At 49.7% G+C, this 17,893-nt stretch overlaps 1 protein-coding gene across 1 annotated transcript in view; it reads right to left on the bottom strand.

Moving 5' to 3' along the window:
• Positions 1-786: 786 nt before the first annotated feature.
• slc9a5 (solute carrier family 9 member A5) overlaps positions 787-17,893 on the bottom strand; it is a gene marked incomplete at its 5' end in the record, with an annotated part of 28,328 nt that continues 11,221 nt past the window's right edge. Inside the window, 13 exons of the mRNA XM_083691656.1 lie at positions 787-1,589; positions 2,163-2,294; positions 2,502-2,574; positions 3,825-3,974; positions 4,207-4,333; positions 4,502-4,593; positions 7,860-7,986; positions 8,316-8,386; positions 9,968-10,057; positions 12,056-12,258; positions 12,977-13,197; positions 15,246-15,423; positions 15,697-15,775. Coding sequence (XP_083547782.1) covers positions 1,033-1,589; positions 2,163-2,294; positions 2,502-2,574; positions 3,825-3,974; positions 4,207-4,333; positions 4,502-4,593; positions 7,860-7,986; positions 8,316-8,386; positions 9,968-10,057; positions 12,056-12,258; positions 12,977-13,197; positions 15,246-15,423; positions 15,697-15,775 — 2,100 coding nt within the window. The 3' untranslated portion in view covers positions 787-1,032. The remainder of the gene's footprint in view (positions 1,590-2,162; positions 2,295-2,501; positions 2,575-3,824; positions 3,975-4,206; positions 4,334-4,501; positions 4,594-7,859; positions 7,987-8,315; positions 8,387-9,967; positions 10,058-12,055; positions 12,259-12,976; positions 13,198-15,245; positions 15,424-15,696; positions 15,776-17,893) is intronic.

Here is a 17,893-nt window from a genome sequence, read left to right on the forward strand (position 1 = left end):
AGGCCTTTTGTTTTGTTTTGGGCGGCCATGCCAATTGAAGGAATAAAGTTAAGCTGTTAGGCATCGCCATTTACTGGCTGGAGGTCCTGCCAAATGTTTTTTTTTGTTGTACTCTTTTCTTGTGGGTTTGGGACGAGAGGGAGAGTTTGGGGTCGGGGTGGGGGGGGGGGGGGGGTGAGGGGGGGGGGTGAATGGAGTCTTCAATGCTTGACGGACACACCCCATAAGGCCGGGGTAATGCGGTCTAGACAGATATATTTTCAATAGGCTTACATCTTGACATTAACTTACATTCAAGTGTATAAAATAGGGCAGAGTGCTTTGAGACAGTGGGGGAGATATAAATGCATATGGGAATTGTTTTCCCAGATTTTCTTTTTTGTCTTCCCTAGCCTCTCTGTGACTGTACCAGCTGCCACATTGAAACTCTCCTGCTTTCACCGTTTCGTCATATGCGGTGTTGGTCCACGGTCCTGTATGGATTTGGAGCGTATGGCTGTGTTTCTTCCTGTGGACTGGGGTGTTATTGTAGCGGATGAGAGTCGACACTCTTCATCCGGAGCGAGGGGGTAACAGAGAAGAGGGTGGACGGCCTGAGCTGGATGGGAGGGTGTGTGTGTGTGTGTGTGTGTGTGTGCGTGCGTGTGTGTGCGTGTGTGTCTTTGTGCGTGTGTGTGTGTCTTTGTGCGTGTGTGTGTGTGTGTCTGTGTGTGTTTGTGTGTGTATTTGTGTGTGTGTGTGTGTGTCTGTGTGTCTGTGTGTGTGTCTTTGTGCGTGTGTGTCTTTGTGTGTGTGTGTGCATGCGTATGCGTACCGTATGTATGTATCTAGGAGTGAGTGTAGGAGGCAGTAGAAGGGCCCTGAAGATGTGGAGTAGGATAAAGTGCCCCTTGACGCAGATCTAAGGTCAGTTGTACGTTGTCCCCCCGGATTGTTGAGGTTCGGATTTGAGGAGGCAAACCTGGTCCTAGATCTGTGCTTATGGGGCAGCCTCTTTCCACAGCTGGAGATAGAATGCAACATCTGAGAACTCTACAGCTGAGTGGGCCCTCTGCTGCGCGGCTCACTACCAGGAGGGGGCGCTGTCACCAGGCTCCTCAGGTACACACAGGGGTTTCTCCTCCTCCCGGGGCCCTGGGCCGGCGGGGGTGGGGGCTGAGGGGCGGGGGGCCTCACAGAGGACGACATGAGGGGCTGCATTTCCTGCTCAGAGAGGGCTCCCTCCTCCTCCTCGCCCCCCGGGAACTGGAAACAGGCAGAGCCCTGGGCGAGATTAGCCCCTGGCCCTCCAGACACTCCTCCAGCCCCACCTGGGGGTGCAGCTGGCCGGGAGACCCCCAGCCTGGAGAGGGCGCTGACGCGGGGGTGTATGGGCTCGCTGGGGGCCGGCGGGGAGGAGATGCTCTCCAGGGAGGAGATGCTCTGGTTCCAGGCCTGCTGGAGGTCTATGGGGATGATCTTGGTGGCCTCCATGGACACACACACAGGCAGGGTGCCGATGCCGCCCTTCCAGGGCAGGTTCCTCTCCCCGCAGGTGGGGGACGGGGGGGCCACTGAGGGGCTCTGGCACACCTCCAGCTGAGCTGGGACTGAAGAAACCACACAGAACCGACAATACAGTGTGTTGAAAAAGTGCAGACGAAAATCAAGAGGTCCCTAAAGTATGAAATGTACCGTACATTCAATCGATTTATGCTGTTCACATCATTTTAAAGGCACTTTCTGTCTCTGTAGTGTGGATTTAGTGGGTAATTGAGTTAAAGGAGCTGAGTTGCCACACTCCACCGTGGTTAAACAGTGTTTCACCACCGGCTAAGCCAGTTACATTTTGGTCGTCCCACCCACCGCCTCGGCTTCCACCTGCAGGTTCGCTCTGTGTTTACCTCCCTACGGGGGGGTTGAAACGTTTATGGGCTCCCCGCCTTAATAATAATAATAATAATAATAATAATAATAATAATAATATTGTATTTAATGTTGTTTTACTTCAGGCGGGGAGCTATATCAGAGCGGAGCCGTCCAATTACACCAACCTAATGTCATTACCATTTTCATTAAACTTATTAAAACGACGTAAGCGTTTGACCTGACTGAACCAATAAACAAACGCGAGGACACGTAATGACTCCTGCAGCAGCCTGTCCTCCGTCTGTCAGCCTCACCTGATTTGGGCCGTTCTTTGGGCGGGTCTGCAGCCTTGCGGGCCACGAAGGTGATGCCAACGTCCTCCTCCTTCTCTGGTTCTGAATGGTCACCCTTCTCCTCCTCTGAATCCATCGGCACCACCACCGGATCTGAGGACGCATCAATATGGACACACAGTCACTTCCTAGTGTTTCTGAAACATTCTTCACTTCAACCTGCCAGCGTTCTACCAGCATTTGTTGCCTTGTATGTAGATTCTAGATTCCCCACAGAAATGGATTAAAAGAGTGGAAACATTAGTTATGGAGTAATGACGTCATAATCACAGAGGAGGGCCAGGTGAATTCCACACTCACCTTTGTCCTGCCAACTGACATTGCGTCGAGGTTTGTCGTTGAGGTCCTGCTCTTTAACGTCCGATCCTCGCCGCTATTGGACGGAGCACAACAACAACACTGGTTTATAAACGGCGATCACAGGAAAAACCCTGGTTCATAAACTATTAGAGGACGGACCAAACCTGCAGTTACTCCATCGCTCTCCCACCCCGACCACAACAGAGAGCGTTCCAAGGCCTCTGCTATAGTTATGAATGAATATCCCCGACATTAACAAAATATGGAAATGTCAACAAACCAACTGCCATGATTTGGTTTTCAAATTGACTGTGACATGTACATTTTACAAGCTGGTTTGGACGCGGTGTGATGTACTCCCATATCCCAGTGGAATACTGAGGTATTCAGTGGGGGTTTCTGGCAGAAGGGTGGTATTCCTATTGTGAAACAGGACAGGCAGAGGCACGCAGGCCTTGTATGCTAGGGAGAGAGGACACATTTATCAACAACAATCTCTGTTTCAGCGCTCTGACTATATCCTGGGAGAGAAATAATCAATCATGATAAAAAACAGCAGTGTCTCCTTAGGCTGCTGTCCTCTGTGTGCCCTTGAGTGTCTGACCTCTCTGGTAGGCTCGGGGACACTCTGGCCCTGCCCAACATACCTAGCCTACCTTAGCTTAGTTTATCTTAGCCAAGCCTAGTTTAGCCTAGCCTAGTTTAGCCTAGTCTAGCTTAGTTTAGTTTATCTTAACCAAACCTAGCTTAGCGTAGTCTACCTTTGCTTAGTTTATCTTAGCCAAGCCTAGTTTAGCCTAGCCTAGCTTAGTTTATTTTAGCCAAGCCTATCTTAGCTTAGTTTATGTTAGCCACGCCTAGTTTAGCCTAGCCTAGCTTAGCCTAGCCTAGCTTAGCTTAGCCTCCTGTAGGCTTAGTCTAGAGCTCAACAGTTCAACCTTTTAAATGGACTCCTATCCAATGTCCTTCGACTCTTTAAATGGATCTGAAATTATTGGATGAGCATAAGCAATATGGTTTTAGCCCCAACCTGCCCTGCTGACATGAGGAGGAATGTTTGACACATTGTTTACACCGATGCATTCCTCTAATACCTTGCCTGGGGGGACATTGGGGTTTAGGAGTGAATTTGGAATCACGTAACAGTGTAGCCTGTTGTAAAGTATTCAGATTATAACAGATTATTCAGATTATAACAGTTACAAAAAAACAGATAATCAAGCTTAGTATGGGTCCAGCCTAGCTTTAACCCCTGTCCTGGCTCCTCATGCCAGACTATTCCCCATTCAAATACAGGGGAAAGTGATGTGTCAGGGTTCCTGCCTTCTTCTGGCTGCGGTCCTTCTTGTGGCGTTTGTGTCGGGTGGTCTTGAAGGTCTCCATGCGGCTCTTCATGTTCCTCTGGAAGATCTCCCTGTCCTGGCGTTCCTTGTCTCCTACGGTCATGAAGTGTCTGCTGTAGTGGGCCTGGTACTGGAGGGGAGGGGAGGGTGGGTGGGTGGGAGAGGAGGGTGGGTGGGTGGGGTGGGTGGTGAGAGGGGGGGGAGGAGAGGGGGGGTGGATAGTGTTAGAGAGGAGAGTAGGAGGACTACTGTATGTGTGGTCCAATAGGCAGGTTAGTGCAGGTCAGGAGTCGTTCGTTTAGTACAGTGACAATCAACTGTAGAATGTTTTTGTGAAGTATCAGCTGTGTGCTGTTCTCTACCCTTCTCCTGGGCTTGTACAGGTTCCCTGCCAGGACGTGATGCGTTTCTGTTTCCTCCTCCACCTTGGCTCCCGGGACGTTGTCAATCACCTGGAGGTCCAGACACACACCGCTGCCGTTCTCACGCCTGGGACGGAGGGATGAGAAAGAAGAGAGGAAAATAAACACCACAATGTGTGGAAATAGACACAGACACACACACACACACAGACACAGGCACAGACACAGACACAGACACAGACACAGACACAGACACACACACACACACACACACACAGACAGACACAGGACTCACAGGTAGTTTGTGACGTTGGTGACCTCTGGGAAGGATGTCCTGCTGGCCATAGAAGGCAGAGAGAGCCTGGTGGAGGTCAGAACGTTGCCACCCTGGAGGAACACACACACGCACACACGCACACACACACACACACACACACACACACACACACACACACACAGGGGTCAGGGATCAAACGATCCTCCAATCATCTCTCAACGTTAAAAGCACCTCTTAAGGTGAGTGTGCATCAAACAGAACAAAGCATCAAATCTCAGGTTTGTTCTGGCAGACCTGGGAGAACAGACTGACGTGTCATGAACCAAGTGGCTGCTAGACTTCCAACATGATGAGACAATCCTGAGGTAATGTAATCTATTATGCTCAGCTTCTATCCACAGGTACGGAGGATCAGGAAGTACTTTTGTGTGATTGCCTATTAAGGAGAGAGGGGGCTCAGACAGACAGACAGACAGACCGTTAGATTCTACAGTGATGAAAAGCAGAGCCGTCTCTTTTCCGTCCGTTTGCTCCAGAACGGGCTGCTCGTACTCCTCCTTAGAGCTGGTAAATGACTGCCTAATGGCTTGTGACAGGCTAAGTATAATGCCGTTTGCCAGTGCTTGTTTTGTGGACAGTTTCAATGTACTGTGGTCACTGTGTTCTGTGGCGATGAAAATAACTATTTGAAATTCAAGACGAGGATGAAAGCAACATGTTCAAAGCAGATAAATAATGGGGCAAATGCATTAAACTGAGAGGAAACAACACTTAATTCAAACGAAAACCCACAACCATTAATAACACTGTTATAACACTGTTAATAACGCTGTTATTCTTCATTGAATTTGCTCTATTTGCTTAAAGGGAGTTGAGTGGTTTTCAGAGAAAGAAACAACTTCCTTTCATTCAAAACACTGTTTCCTTTTTGGTCCATAAAAACAATGTTTCACCCTTTAACATTTTCACTGGGTGGCCTCTGCCTGGGCCCTCCACATCAACGCTAATATTAGCATTTAGCCTCAGGAAGCTGAGCGGCATGAAACTGAAGGCTACAGGAAATGATATTCTTGGAGGACCAACTCTGCGTCCAGGGAAGAGTGAAATACTGCACAACAAACGTCCCTGGCTTGATATCCCAACAGCAGTACGACTTGCAGCTGTCATGGCCGTCTGGTTTAGCCTCCTGCGTGTTTACGTTTCCACAGCCAGAAAACTGCTGTTTATCATATGAAATATTATCATGTGATAAGATGAGAAGGTTAACAGTGAAGTATCAGTGGATCCTCTGTACTACACATGGCCCAGTAGTGTCTATTTATTATAGTTATTACAATCCTGATATACTGTGAGAGTACAACAGGGGGACTGGGGGAAGGAGCAGATAGGTCACTGCTGTATCAGCAGGAAGAGACGTGGCTTTACACGGGATGAAGAGGAGGAGTGGAGTTTATACAGAGAGATGAGGGGGGATGGGAAAACAGAGAAAAGATGAGGAGAGAGGGGGGATGAAGAGAGGCAAGGAGAGGAGAGGAGAGGCGAGGCGAGGCGAGGCGAGGCGAGGAGAGGAGAGGAGTGAACAAGATAACGTAGGATAATAGAAGGAGAGATGACAGGGGTGGACAAGAACAGGAATGAGAGGAGAAGAGGAGATGAAAAGAGAGAAAAAGATAGGTGTGCAGAGGGAGGGAGGATTGCATGACCACAACAAAGCATCATTATTCTGAAAGACTGTACTTGAGCCAGGCCCTGCCCAGGTTTGACAAACATTCCTGGGCAGAGAGAAGAGAGAGGGTTGCCCCACCCAGCCTCCCTTCCTCCCACACACACACCTCAACATTTCAGCACACACCACAGCACACCACACCACACCACCCCTCCTCCGAGCCTCTGGGCCTGTGATCTCTCTCTGGCCACAGACATGCAGCTCTCAGCATCTCTGTGATCTCTCGTCCTGCGAGCCCATTCTGAAGGCATCTCTCTGGCAGAGTGTGAGAAATACTGCTACCTCCATTCCCCCTGCCAAATAGTGTGAGCGCACGAACGCACGCACGCACACACACACACACACACACACACACACACACACACACACACAGTCCCTGAGAGGTCTGAGTCACACCAAAGGCAGGCAGCTCATGTGCACGTACACACACGCACACACGCACACACACTCACACTCACACTCACACTCACACACACACACACACACACACACACACACACACACACACACACACACACACACACAGCCCCCGAGAGGTCTGAGTCACACCAAAGGCATATAAATAGGCTGACATCCAGGAATCTGCTTTCCATGTACGTCCATTGCAGTAATTACTTGTGTAGAAATGATTACTATCAATGTAAAACATATGTACAGAAAGCACAGTCAGGAGCGGGTATATCAAGCTCAACACCACTCTTTCACCTGCTCCACCAAAACAGCGCACAATGTTTGATGAATGACATGGCTACTATCTCAAACTCAGCTCGTAAAACATGTCAGCTATGTAAGCTGATAGGCCTTTGGGATTCAATAGCCATCTAGTCAGGGTAATATCATTTAAAAGAATTTCCCGAGCCTAAATACATCTCTGGCCTCTCCATATCTATATCCCCCGACGTTCCCGTCCTCTGATGTCATCCGTCTCCTCGGCCACTAAAGGGCCGGTCGCCGCTGACAACACCCTGCTGTGGCTCCCCGCTCCGCACGGCTGTGATGTCATCGGCCGAGACGGGCGCGTTTGATGTGGCGACAGTCAGGTATCAGATCTCTGCGGTGGAACCCGCCTCGACAGTTTGGAGTCGGCCGAGGAAACAAAGGGATGACTTATCCTCTTTCACGAGGCCGAGGCCTATCTGAGAAAGTCATCTAAGAACGTCTCTCTCTTTCCCTTTCTTTCTTTCCCTCTTTCCCTCTTCCCCTGTTTCCTGTAGTGAAGTCGACACATGACTGAGAGGAGAGGAGAGGGGAGGGGAGGTTGGCAGACATCGCTTCCCCTCGTAAAACACCCATGATGATATATTTGACTTGACAGGGAGCTGTCCACAGAGGCTACACCTGAGCTGATGATATAGTGATGTATGCATGTAACAGATGATGATACGATGATGTATGGTAGCTCTGTGTTTGACAGTGCCATGGATTGGTCATCGTAGAGACAATAGCACACTGCTGCCATGAGTTGAGGAATGGCTCCATCTAGTGGTCGTTCTGGGAACTGACACTGTGTGTGTGTCTCTCTCTCTCTCTCTCTCCTCGTCCCTCCTCTCTCTCTCTCCATCCCTCCCTCCCTCCCTCCCTCCCATCTCCATCCATCCCTCCCTCCCTCCCTCCCCTCTCCATCCCTCCCTCCCTCCGTCCTGGTCCTACCTGGTCTATGACACTGATGGCGTCCCTGAAGTTGATCTTCTGGTAGGCCTCCCACAGCTCACTCTTGCGGTAGACAGACTTGCGCAGGAGCAGCTTGCTCAGGTAATTCTTGTCAAACTGTTCCCACCTGAAGGGGGCGATGGAGAGAACATTGGATGTTATTGTATGCCTCTTATTAAACATCGTCCTCTGTGGCTCAGTTGGTAGAGCATGGCGCCCTGCTACAATGCCTAGGTTGTGGGTTCGATTCCCGCCGGGACCAAAGACACTGAAAAATGTCCGCACTCACTGCAATGTAAGTCGCTTTGGATAAAAGCGTCAGCTGAATGGCATATATTATAAATGGAACACCACCATATTGATTCAGACGACAATGATTAACAGGATTAAATTCGTTTTTCCATATGAGAAATACACTTCTAGTGAACCGTGACCACAGAGTCATGTGATACTGACTTGTCCCTCCAGTGGTGGTAACCGTTGAGCCCAGCGATGTCCTCCACTGCCGTCAGGATGTGGTCAAAGGCCTGGGGAGGGAAGTCATATCGGCACTCAATATCTGCTTGGTCAACAGAGTGTGTACACTAGTGCCTGGGTCAACAGAGCCTATGCTGGTCTAGCAGGATTAAGGTTGGGTTTGTTCTCTCTCTCTCTCTCTCTCTCTCTCTCTCTCGGTTAAACCTTTTTCATGTCTTTTGCATGCCGTTTTGAACTGGAGCAAACCTGTTGTTGTGTATAACAGTCTGCAGTGTCATATTCTCATGGGATTGAAGGCTCTACTATTAAGTAAGCCCCCCACCCCCCACCCCACACTCCTGTATCTCCCCTCTCATCTCCTTCCCCCCCCCCCTTCCTCTCCTCCTTCCCTCTACCACTCTATCCCCCCTACTCTCCCTGACCCACACACTGAGCATGGTGTGGTTCAATCTAAAATGGCCGCCTGTACCGGGTCACCCCAGCACATGGAGAAGCTGTGATGTTTTATTCATATCTGACCCACTAACGTTACACTGCTGTTTCCACCCCCAGTCCTCCCCTGGTGCTGCTTCCGCAGCTGGGGATTATAAATACTACTACTCTGACGAGCCACGGGACCCACAGAGCCCGGTGAACAGAACAGGGGCAGCAGCCTGCTCTGGCACACGCGGGTACAGGCGTATAGCAGCCTGCTCTGGCACACGCGGGTACAGGCGTATAGGGGACACGTCCTCTGTGTTGAACGCAACCCAACGTGTTGGAAACATTAAGTCTCTAAAGCAGCACAGAAATGAATGACGTTATTGCTTTCAAAGCAATAAAAACCACAGATAGCCTCTGTGCCTAGATGTGCCAATCCAGTAATAACAAAGTGATATGGTCTTATCTCATTCATAGCAGGAAGTGCTATTTCCTAACCCTGTGTAGCCGGCGATGAAGTGTTGCAACAACCAATGATGTGGCAGGGAGTGAACCCGCGTCTGTCAGGACATGATGGAGTGCCCGAGTGTTGAGAGGAAGATGAGGAGGGACAGAGAGAGAGAGAGAGAGAGAGAGGCTGAGAGAGAGAGAGAGGGAGAGGGTGAGAGAGAGAGAGCGGGGGGACAGAGAGAGAGAGAGGTGGCATTATCAGTGAATCATTCCTCCATGAGCCTCCACCCTGGCCAGTGGCCGTAATGGCTGCCTCTGGGCCGGGACAGTGACAGAGTGGTCGTAACGGGAGCACGGGGAAACACACTCCTCTATTGGTGATCCGTTAGTACTACTGGGCATCCTGAGGAGACACACAGGGAGGGCAGAGGCCTCAGGGAGGCCTTTCAGGTAGTAGTAGTAGCACAGTTGTTGACCTTCGCTGACTAAGAATGGGGTTGAATAGAATAGCATGGAGCTAAATTGGGTTGAGTTGAATGGAAATAGAACTGGGATATGAACAGACCTGAATTGGATGTTTTGTATTGAGTTGAATAGAACTGAATTGAATGTTTTGTATTGAGTTGAATAGAACTGAATTGGATGTTTTGTATTGAGTTAAATAGAACTGAATTAGATGTTTTGTATTGAGTTAAATAGAACTGAATTGGATGTTTTGTATTGAGTTGAATTGATCTGAATTGAACACGACTCTCACTCACTCTCTCGTGGATCTCCTCGTTGATGGTGGGCTTACGGTTGGTGGCACGAGGCACCTTGAGCCAGTTCACAAGAGGTTTGATCGTCAGGCCCTGGAGAAGACAGGAAGGGAGGGAGGGAGGGAGGGAGGGAAAGAAAATAAGAGAGGGAGAGAGAGCAAAGGAGGAATTCCTGATTAGAAGACCAAATCCAAATTAAATCCTTACATTCACACTCAAAATCCACACGCTCCAGAGGGGATTATCCGTGGTGTGTGTGTGTGTGTGTGTGTGTGTGTGTGTGTGTGCGTGCGTGTACACACACAGATAAGCCATGCATCTGTGAGTGCTGCTTGTACATATGATTATATGTCTGGGAAAACAAAGACAGTAGAGTGAGACAAGATCACAGCGTCTGAGAAGAGCCGCTGAGCAGATCTCTTTATCTGGCAGCTCTGGTGGACAATATGTTCTAGAATGTTATGCCAACAGACATCATAATCACGGAATGCACCTTCTATCACCAACTGAACAAACAACAACAGCCTTCCTCGTACAGTGGGTAGGTCAACATGCAACTGTTGACCTTCTAAACAACATGTAGACAACAGCCTTTTAGTTTGATTTAGTCTGATACCAATACAGAAAGATGTCCAAGTAGGTAATACCGCGGTCATCCACTAGGAGGCCCTGAGTGTGGCTGAAACCCAGCCGAGCTGTCACCCCTGCTCTCTGTTTTCACAGCTCAACTGTGAAAAGCGTCATCCAATATTTATACCACGGTAAACAGAGTAGGTGATTCCTTTCTTTTGTCCGACAGAAGATCCCGTTTCGACGAGCCAGGCTCCAATCAATCCTTTATATGGAGAAATAAAACTGCACCTCATGTTTCTTAAATGATCCAAACCCAGTGTTTCTGAAATGTGAGCAGTGTGCATGAGTCCTAACAGACACGGGGTCAGACAGTCGTTGTTGTTCTAGAGGAGATGTGTTCCTGGTCTGGCCAGGTGACAAGAGGAGGGAAGCCCTGAGGCTCAAACACCTCCACTGTCTGTCTGTGTGTGTGTGTGTGTGTGTGTGTGTGTATGTGTGTGTGTGTGTGTGTGTGCGTGTGTGTGCGTGTGTGTGTGTGTGTGTGTGTGTGTGTGTGTGTGTGTGTGTGTGTGTGTATGTATGTATGTATGTATGTGTGTTTTAAACAACAACAAAGATGGATACCAACGCCACCGTGTTTGTGATGCTGGCAGTGCCCTCCCTTTCGACACCCGTAAATCTCTCCATTCATCACAATTACAGTCTACATCCCAGAGCCTCAATAGCAATCACTGCAACTTAACTCCCCAGAGCTGCAAATGTCAACACCGCTGCACAATTACACCCTATCACAGAGACGGCTGGATGAAAGACAAGCCAGCAGGAGCTCTGGGAGGGCTCCCACACACACACACACACACACACACACACACACACACACACACACACACATGCGTGCACACACACACACACACACACACACACACACACACACACACATGCGTGCACACACACACACACACACACACACACACACACACACACACATGCGTGCACACACACACACACACACACATACGTGCACACACACACACACACACACACACACACACATACGTGCAAACACACACACACACACACACGCAGGCACGTAGGCACACACACACACACACACACACACACACACACACACACACAGGCACGTAGGCACGCACACACACACACACACACACACACACACACACACACACACACACACACACACACACACGCAGCTGCAGGGAATTCAAGTACTCTGGATTTCCCAGCACCATTAGCCATTTACTCAGCGATCGTCAACAAACAGGCACGGCTCTCACTCAATTAGTGGTTGTATTAATCTGTGAAGTCACAGAGCCAGGCAGGCAGCAGGGGACACGACCATCCCCGTGGTTGAAGAGGACGGGCAATGGAGCAAATAAAAACATCAACCAAAACCATGAATCATTTCATATTGAAAGGCAGGGCCCGCTGTATTTCAGAAGCAAAAAAAACACAAAAAACAACACAGTTTCTCTATTGAATCTGTGAACAGTTTACCTGGAACATGACCGTGAAGAACACCACTATAATAGTGGTCGCCACGAAGTAGTCTTTGGCCGGCACGTATTTTGGGTCCAGCAGAACCACCAAGGCAAAGGCCACTGCGCCTCGCAGGCCACCGTACGACATCACCACCTGGTCGATCTTGTCCAGTGGAACCAGTCGGAACCAGTTGAGCACCCAGGTCTGCATGACGACACCTTGAAGAGAACAGAGACGCCATCGATTAGGGCCACAGGTGCAGTGTCAAAAGAATACATGAACTCTGTTTAAATATTACTAGAGGTACTTTAAAAAAAAAAAAAAATTAAAAAAGAGTTTTTAGGGCATAGTAGAGATTGACAGGAAGGATGGGAGAGAGAGGAGGGATGACATGCAAGATAGGTCGAGGGTCGGAATCGAACCAGGAACCTTGCAATTATGTGGTAAGCGCATTAGTGTGCTACGCCACTAAGCGCCCCTACTAGATAACTCATTCAGGGCCGAGGGTGAATGAAGTCTCCCAAATTGTCAACATTCTAGAGTGCCAAGGGTGACTTTATTCACCAAAAATGCATCAATGACGATGCTTCATTTTGTAGCCAATCAAAGTATTGTTGCTAGGTAAACACCACATAGAACACTTGGCATTCCACTGCAGGTGCTGAGTGTTCCGGAATGTGTCGTGCTGGAATGCAGTGTGTCGCGTTGGAATGCTCCATTCCTTTCATACCATTGGCTATCAAAGACTGTGTCCAGTATCTTTGTGTTGGTCACATCCAGTGGAGGCCGGTGGAGGTAGAAATCGGAGGACGGGCTCACTGTAACGCATGGAACGTGTGTTTGCTACCATTCCTCAATCCGTTCCAGGCATTACAATGAGCCCGTCCTCCGATTTCTACCTCCACCAGCCTCCCTTTGGTCGCATCACACACCCACCCATGGCTCTGAAGACGAAGATGAAGATGAGCGTGCAGGAGATGAGGCCCGTGTCCCAGGCCCACTTGGACTTGTCCACCGCCGAGATGCCGAGGAAGATGAAGATGATGGTCTCAGCGATGCTAGCCAGAGTTTTCATGGTGTACTTCACCGTGGTCCGGGACTTCTGGGATATGTTGGCCTCCACGTACTTGTTGCAGCCGATTCCACAGAACGTCATTCTGAGGAAGTCGTACATCGGATTAATAAAGTTGTATTGTAATTCGAATAGAACAGAATTTAAATAGAGGGGGAGAGAGAGGACTGTATGGACGGGGGGTGGGGGGGTAGGGGGGTGTAAAGATGGGAAACCCTAACCCTAAATATTTTCCTTCAGGAAGCATTCACTAATGTACCCTGAGAGCACTGACTATGTGCAAGTCTGAATATTTCGTTTTATTCCCTGACGGGTGAAGCAAATGTCCAGATTAGTACTGAAGTTGTGTTACGGAATACTGATGAGGTGTGGACATAACCCAGTGATTTAAAGAAGGGACTGTACAGCAGGTTCAACAGAAAACAACATCTAGCCTCTCTCTCAAAACCCAAGGATGGACAACGGTCAGATAAATCCTAGTCTGACCCTTTGTCCTCAGATAGGTGTTGATGCTTGGTTGCAGACTGATAGCCATGTTGCCGTGCAGCTCAAAGACACATAATCATATTTACATCTGACATATCCCTGTGTGTGTCTGTGTGTGTGTGTGTATGTGTGTGTGTGTGTGTGTCTGTGTGTGTGTGTGTGTGTGTCTGTGTGTGTGTGTGTCTGTGTATGTGTCTGTGTGTGTGTCTGTGTGTGTCTGTGTGAGTGTGTGTCTGTGTGTGTGTGTATATGTGTATATGTGTGTGTGTGTGTGTCTGTGTGTACAGAGAGAGAGAGAGAGCGGAGCCAGCGGCCAGCCACACCTGAGTTACTGTTATGTGATTACCTGGGAGTGGAGCATGAGTCACCAAGCATTAGGGACAAAGACAAGGGACGAGGGAATACAGGTGACTAACTGGTTTAGCCAATGGCTGGGGACCAGTCTGAACACAGGTACACCAGTGTACGGGGGAGTCGCTTCAACGACCGATGTCTTTATCATGGAAGAAGTTCATCAAATGATCTGATCACACTTATGTGTCTGCCAGTATTGAATCACGGACACCAGAAATCTGTGATTCAAGGTCTGTCTGTAAGTAGTGTGCTACCCCTGTTGGCCACCGGGTGGCGTAGGCGATAGGAGAGCTTCGGACAGCTTTCGGTGCTAAAGCAAGAACAAGTGGACCAGCTTCTCAACAGTCTAATATTCCAGACTTAAAAAGACATCTTGATCGAGATTATCCCCAGCGTAAGTCTGCACACTGCAAATCTCCCCACCCAATTCGCTGCTATAATTATGAGAAAACCCAGAAAATCCTAATCTAATTCCCCGATGAATAATCAGATTAAACGATAAGAGGCACCTTAAAAACAGAGTGTTTTGGTTGAGTAGCAGCCAGCCAGGCCAGAGAGGCCTCACACACCCGCATGCACGCACGCACACACACACACACACACACACACACGCACACACACACGCACACACGCATGCACACACGTGCACACACACTCACACACACCCACCCACCCACACTAACTCATAAGCAGTCATCCTCTACTCTCTTCAAAGTGCTCTCTGTCTGTCTCTCTCTCTCTCTCTCTCTCTGTCTCCTCCAGCTTGACCTTGGCTCCATCCCTCACTGCAGAGAGAGTGAATCACTCCTGGTAAATGTCTCCCTGCATCGCCCCACTGTGCTCTGCTCCACTCCAACCTCACAGGCTTCTTCTCTCTCTGCTGCCAGGCTGAATATGCACAGGCTTCCTCACCAGGCATCAACTTCACTGCAGGCGAGAGCGGATGTGTTTGGCTGTAGTGGCCCGGCCCTGGCCTGGCCTGGCCTGGGCGTGCCTGAGTTACAAAGCTTCAAAACCCAACTCTGCCTGGAGTGTGGTATCGAAATAAAACATGTGTCATCAAAACACACCTCACTATTCTCTCTCTCTCTCTCTCTCTCCCTCTCCCTCTCTGCCTCTCTCTCTCTCCCTCTCTGCCTGCCTGCCTCCCTCTCTCTCTCTCTCTCTCTCTGCCTCTCTCTCTCTCTCTCTCTCTGCCTGCCTCCCTCTCCCTCTCTGCCTCTCTCTCTCTCCCTCTCTGCCTGCCTGCCTCCCTCTCTCTCTCTCTGCCTCCCTCCCTCCATCCATACTCACGACAAGATGGCGGAGAGGGAGAAGAGCTCGGCGGTCAGGTAGGCCAGGTAGACCATGAGGAAGACGAAGAGCGGTTCGATGATGCGCACCTTCTTGGTGAAGCGCGTGATGAAGGCTAGGATACCTGCGAAGACGAGGCCCACCACCGTCCCCCCGATACTGACGATGAGGAAGGAGGCTGGAGGAGGAGGAGAGGAGGAAGAGCAGAAGAGGGAGCAGGAGGGAGGGAGGATTAAAAGTAGGAGGAAGAGGAGGAGGGGGGAGGAAAATGAGGAGGAGGAGGAAGAGGAGGGAGGAGGAAAATGAGGAGGAGGAGGAAGAGGGGGGAGAAAGAGGATGGGGAAGGAAGAGAAGGAGGAAGAGGGAGTTATCAACTACAGAGACGGCCTCGATACATCCAAATATTAAACGCCTACGTTCCCAGGACATGTGGACCAGTGCACCTACTCACCCACGCCTTTGAAATAATCTGCTGTTTGAACATTCCCTGGTCCCACCTCCACAAAGGAGATGTACACCTTATACAGCACCTGCAGGAGGAGAAACACAACGTCAACAAACCACCACGCTCCCTCTGCATCATAACTAACGCTCTCCTCTTGTCCACAACGTGATGCCTGCTGTGACTCTCCGCCTCCGCGCTGGCCAGGGGGACTCTCAGGGCTTTCATCTAGCAGACCAAGCAGACCCTCCATTAGAGAGAGAGAGGGAGAGAGAGAGAGAGAGGGAGAGGGAGAGGGAGAGAGGGAGAGGGAGAGAGAGAGAGAGAGAGATAGAGAGAGAGAAAGAGAGGGAGAGAGATAAAGAGAGAGAGAGAGAGAGAGAGATAGAGAGAGAGAGAAAGGAGGAGAAAGAAAGTGACAGAGCAGGGGTCTGGGTGAGAGGCTTTGAACACGACTCACCTGAATTAAATCAGAGCAAATCATTACTTTGAGAGATCAAATATTGACTGTGCCCAGCCTGCCAGATCCCTGTATAACTGACTGGAGCAGGAGCAGAGACAGACCCGGCCCACACCTGTTCACTGTCAACCACTCATCCAGACACACTCTCAAGTTCAGGTTCAAGTGTATTTGTCATTACATCATATACAATATATCATAATATACCATATACCATCATATACCATATATACCATATACCACCATATATCATCATATATCATATACCATATATCATCATATATCATCATATACCATATACCATCTATCATCATATATAATCATATATCATATATCATCATATATCATCATATATAATCATATACCATATATCATCATATATCATCATATATCATCATATACCATATATCATAGAGTATAGTCAGTATAGTTCTGTGTGGACATGTAAACAAACAGGCTACTTCTACCAGACTACTCTGAACTGCCACTTGACCACCAAACATAAACATGAGCACTGGAAGTAGCAACAGTAAATAACAGTAGATAACAGTAAATGCAGCGGGATAAAAATGTACAGAATGTACTGAATTTTGAATCGGCAGCAGGTAGTAATGTGACGTGTGGTAAACTCTATGGTGCAAGAGTGCAAGAGGGCCGTGTCAGTGAGTACAGAGAGCGCCATTCTCCTCCAGTGTGACAGGACGTGACTGTGTGGTTCACCATGACTCTGCACTATAACACAGACAGGACACAATAAGTGGAAGAAATGTCACCACGTGTCATCACTGACATCACCGTATCTCTCCTCCGCCGTGACTAAAGCCGTGAACCAGCCACATCTCAGCGACCACACATTCCAGTCCAGCCAGGGGCGTTAGTCAGAGCTTGGCTTCTCTCCAGCTCCCCTCCCCCTCCCCACACCTCTCGCTCCCCCTCCCCCTCCCCACACCTCTCGCTCCCCCTACGACAAAGCATAGTGGGAAAATAAACTGCACGAGCGGTCTTGGAATCCTGACTCTAAAGTGGTGATCGTGTTCACTTCATAACAAATCACTGGACCAGGAGAGAGTGAGACAGCAGGGGGAGGGGGAGGGGGAGGGGAGGGGGAGGGGGGGGCAGTATGGTTCTGTGTTGACACATAAGGACGTAAACAAACAGGCTAATTCTAATTCTAACAAACGTTATTCCAAACAGACGCTTGAGCAAAGACGATTACTGCTTAGTCCTCCATCAGTAAATAAGCTTGAGTGGAGACGGAGGGTGGAGGGTAGAGGGTAGAGGTGGAGGGTGGAGGGTAGAGGGTGGGGGTGGAGACGGAGGGTGGAGGTGGAGGGGTGGAGGGTAGAGGGTAGAGGGTGGAGGGTGGAGGGTAGAGGGTGGAGGGTGGAGGGTGGAGGGTAGAGGGTGGAGGGTGGAGGGTAGAGGGTGGAGGGTGGAGGGGTGGAGGGGTGGAGGGGTGGAGGGTAGAGGGGTGGAGGGTAGAGGGTGGAGGGTGGAGGGTAGAGGGTAGAGGGTGGAGGGTAGAGGGGTGGAGGGGTGGAGGGTAGAGGGGTGGGGGTGGAGGGTGGAGGGTAGAGGGTGGGGGTGGAGGGGTGGAGGGGTGGAGGGGTGGAGGGTAGAGGGTGGAGGGGTGGAGGGTAGAGGGTAGAGGGTGGAGGGTAGAGGGTGGGGGTGGAGGGGTGGAGGGTGGAGGCCCGCACTGCTGATGCTACAGTCTACTGACTCATACACACACAGCGCAGTCAT

This window comes from Argentina silus, assembly GCF_951799395.1.
Source record: "Argentina silus genome assembly, chromosome: 19".
Classification (NCBI taxonomy): Eukaryota; Metazoa; Chordata; class Actinopteri; order Argentiniformes; family Argentinidae; genus Argentina; species Argentina silus.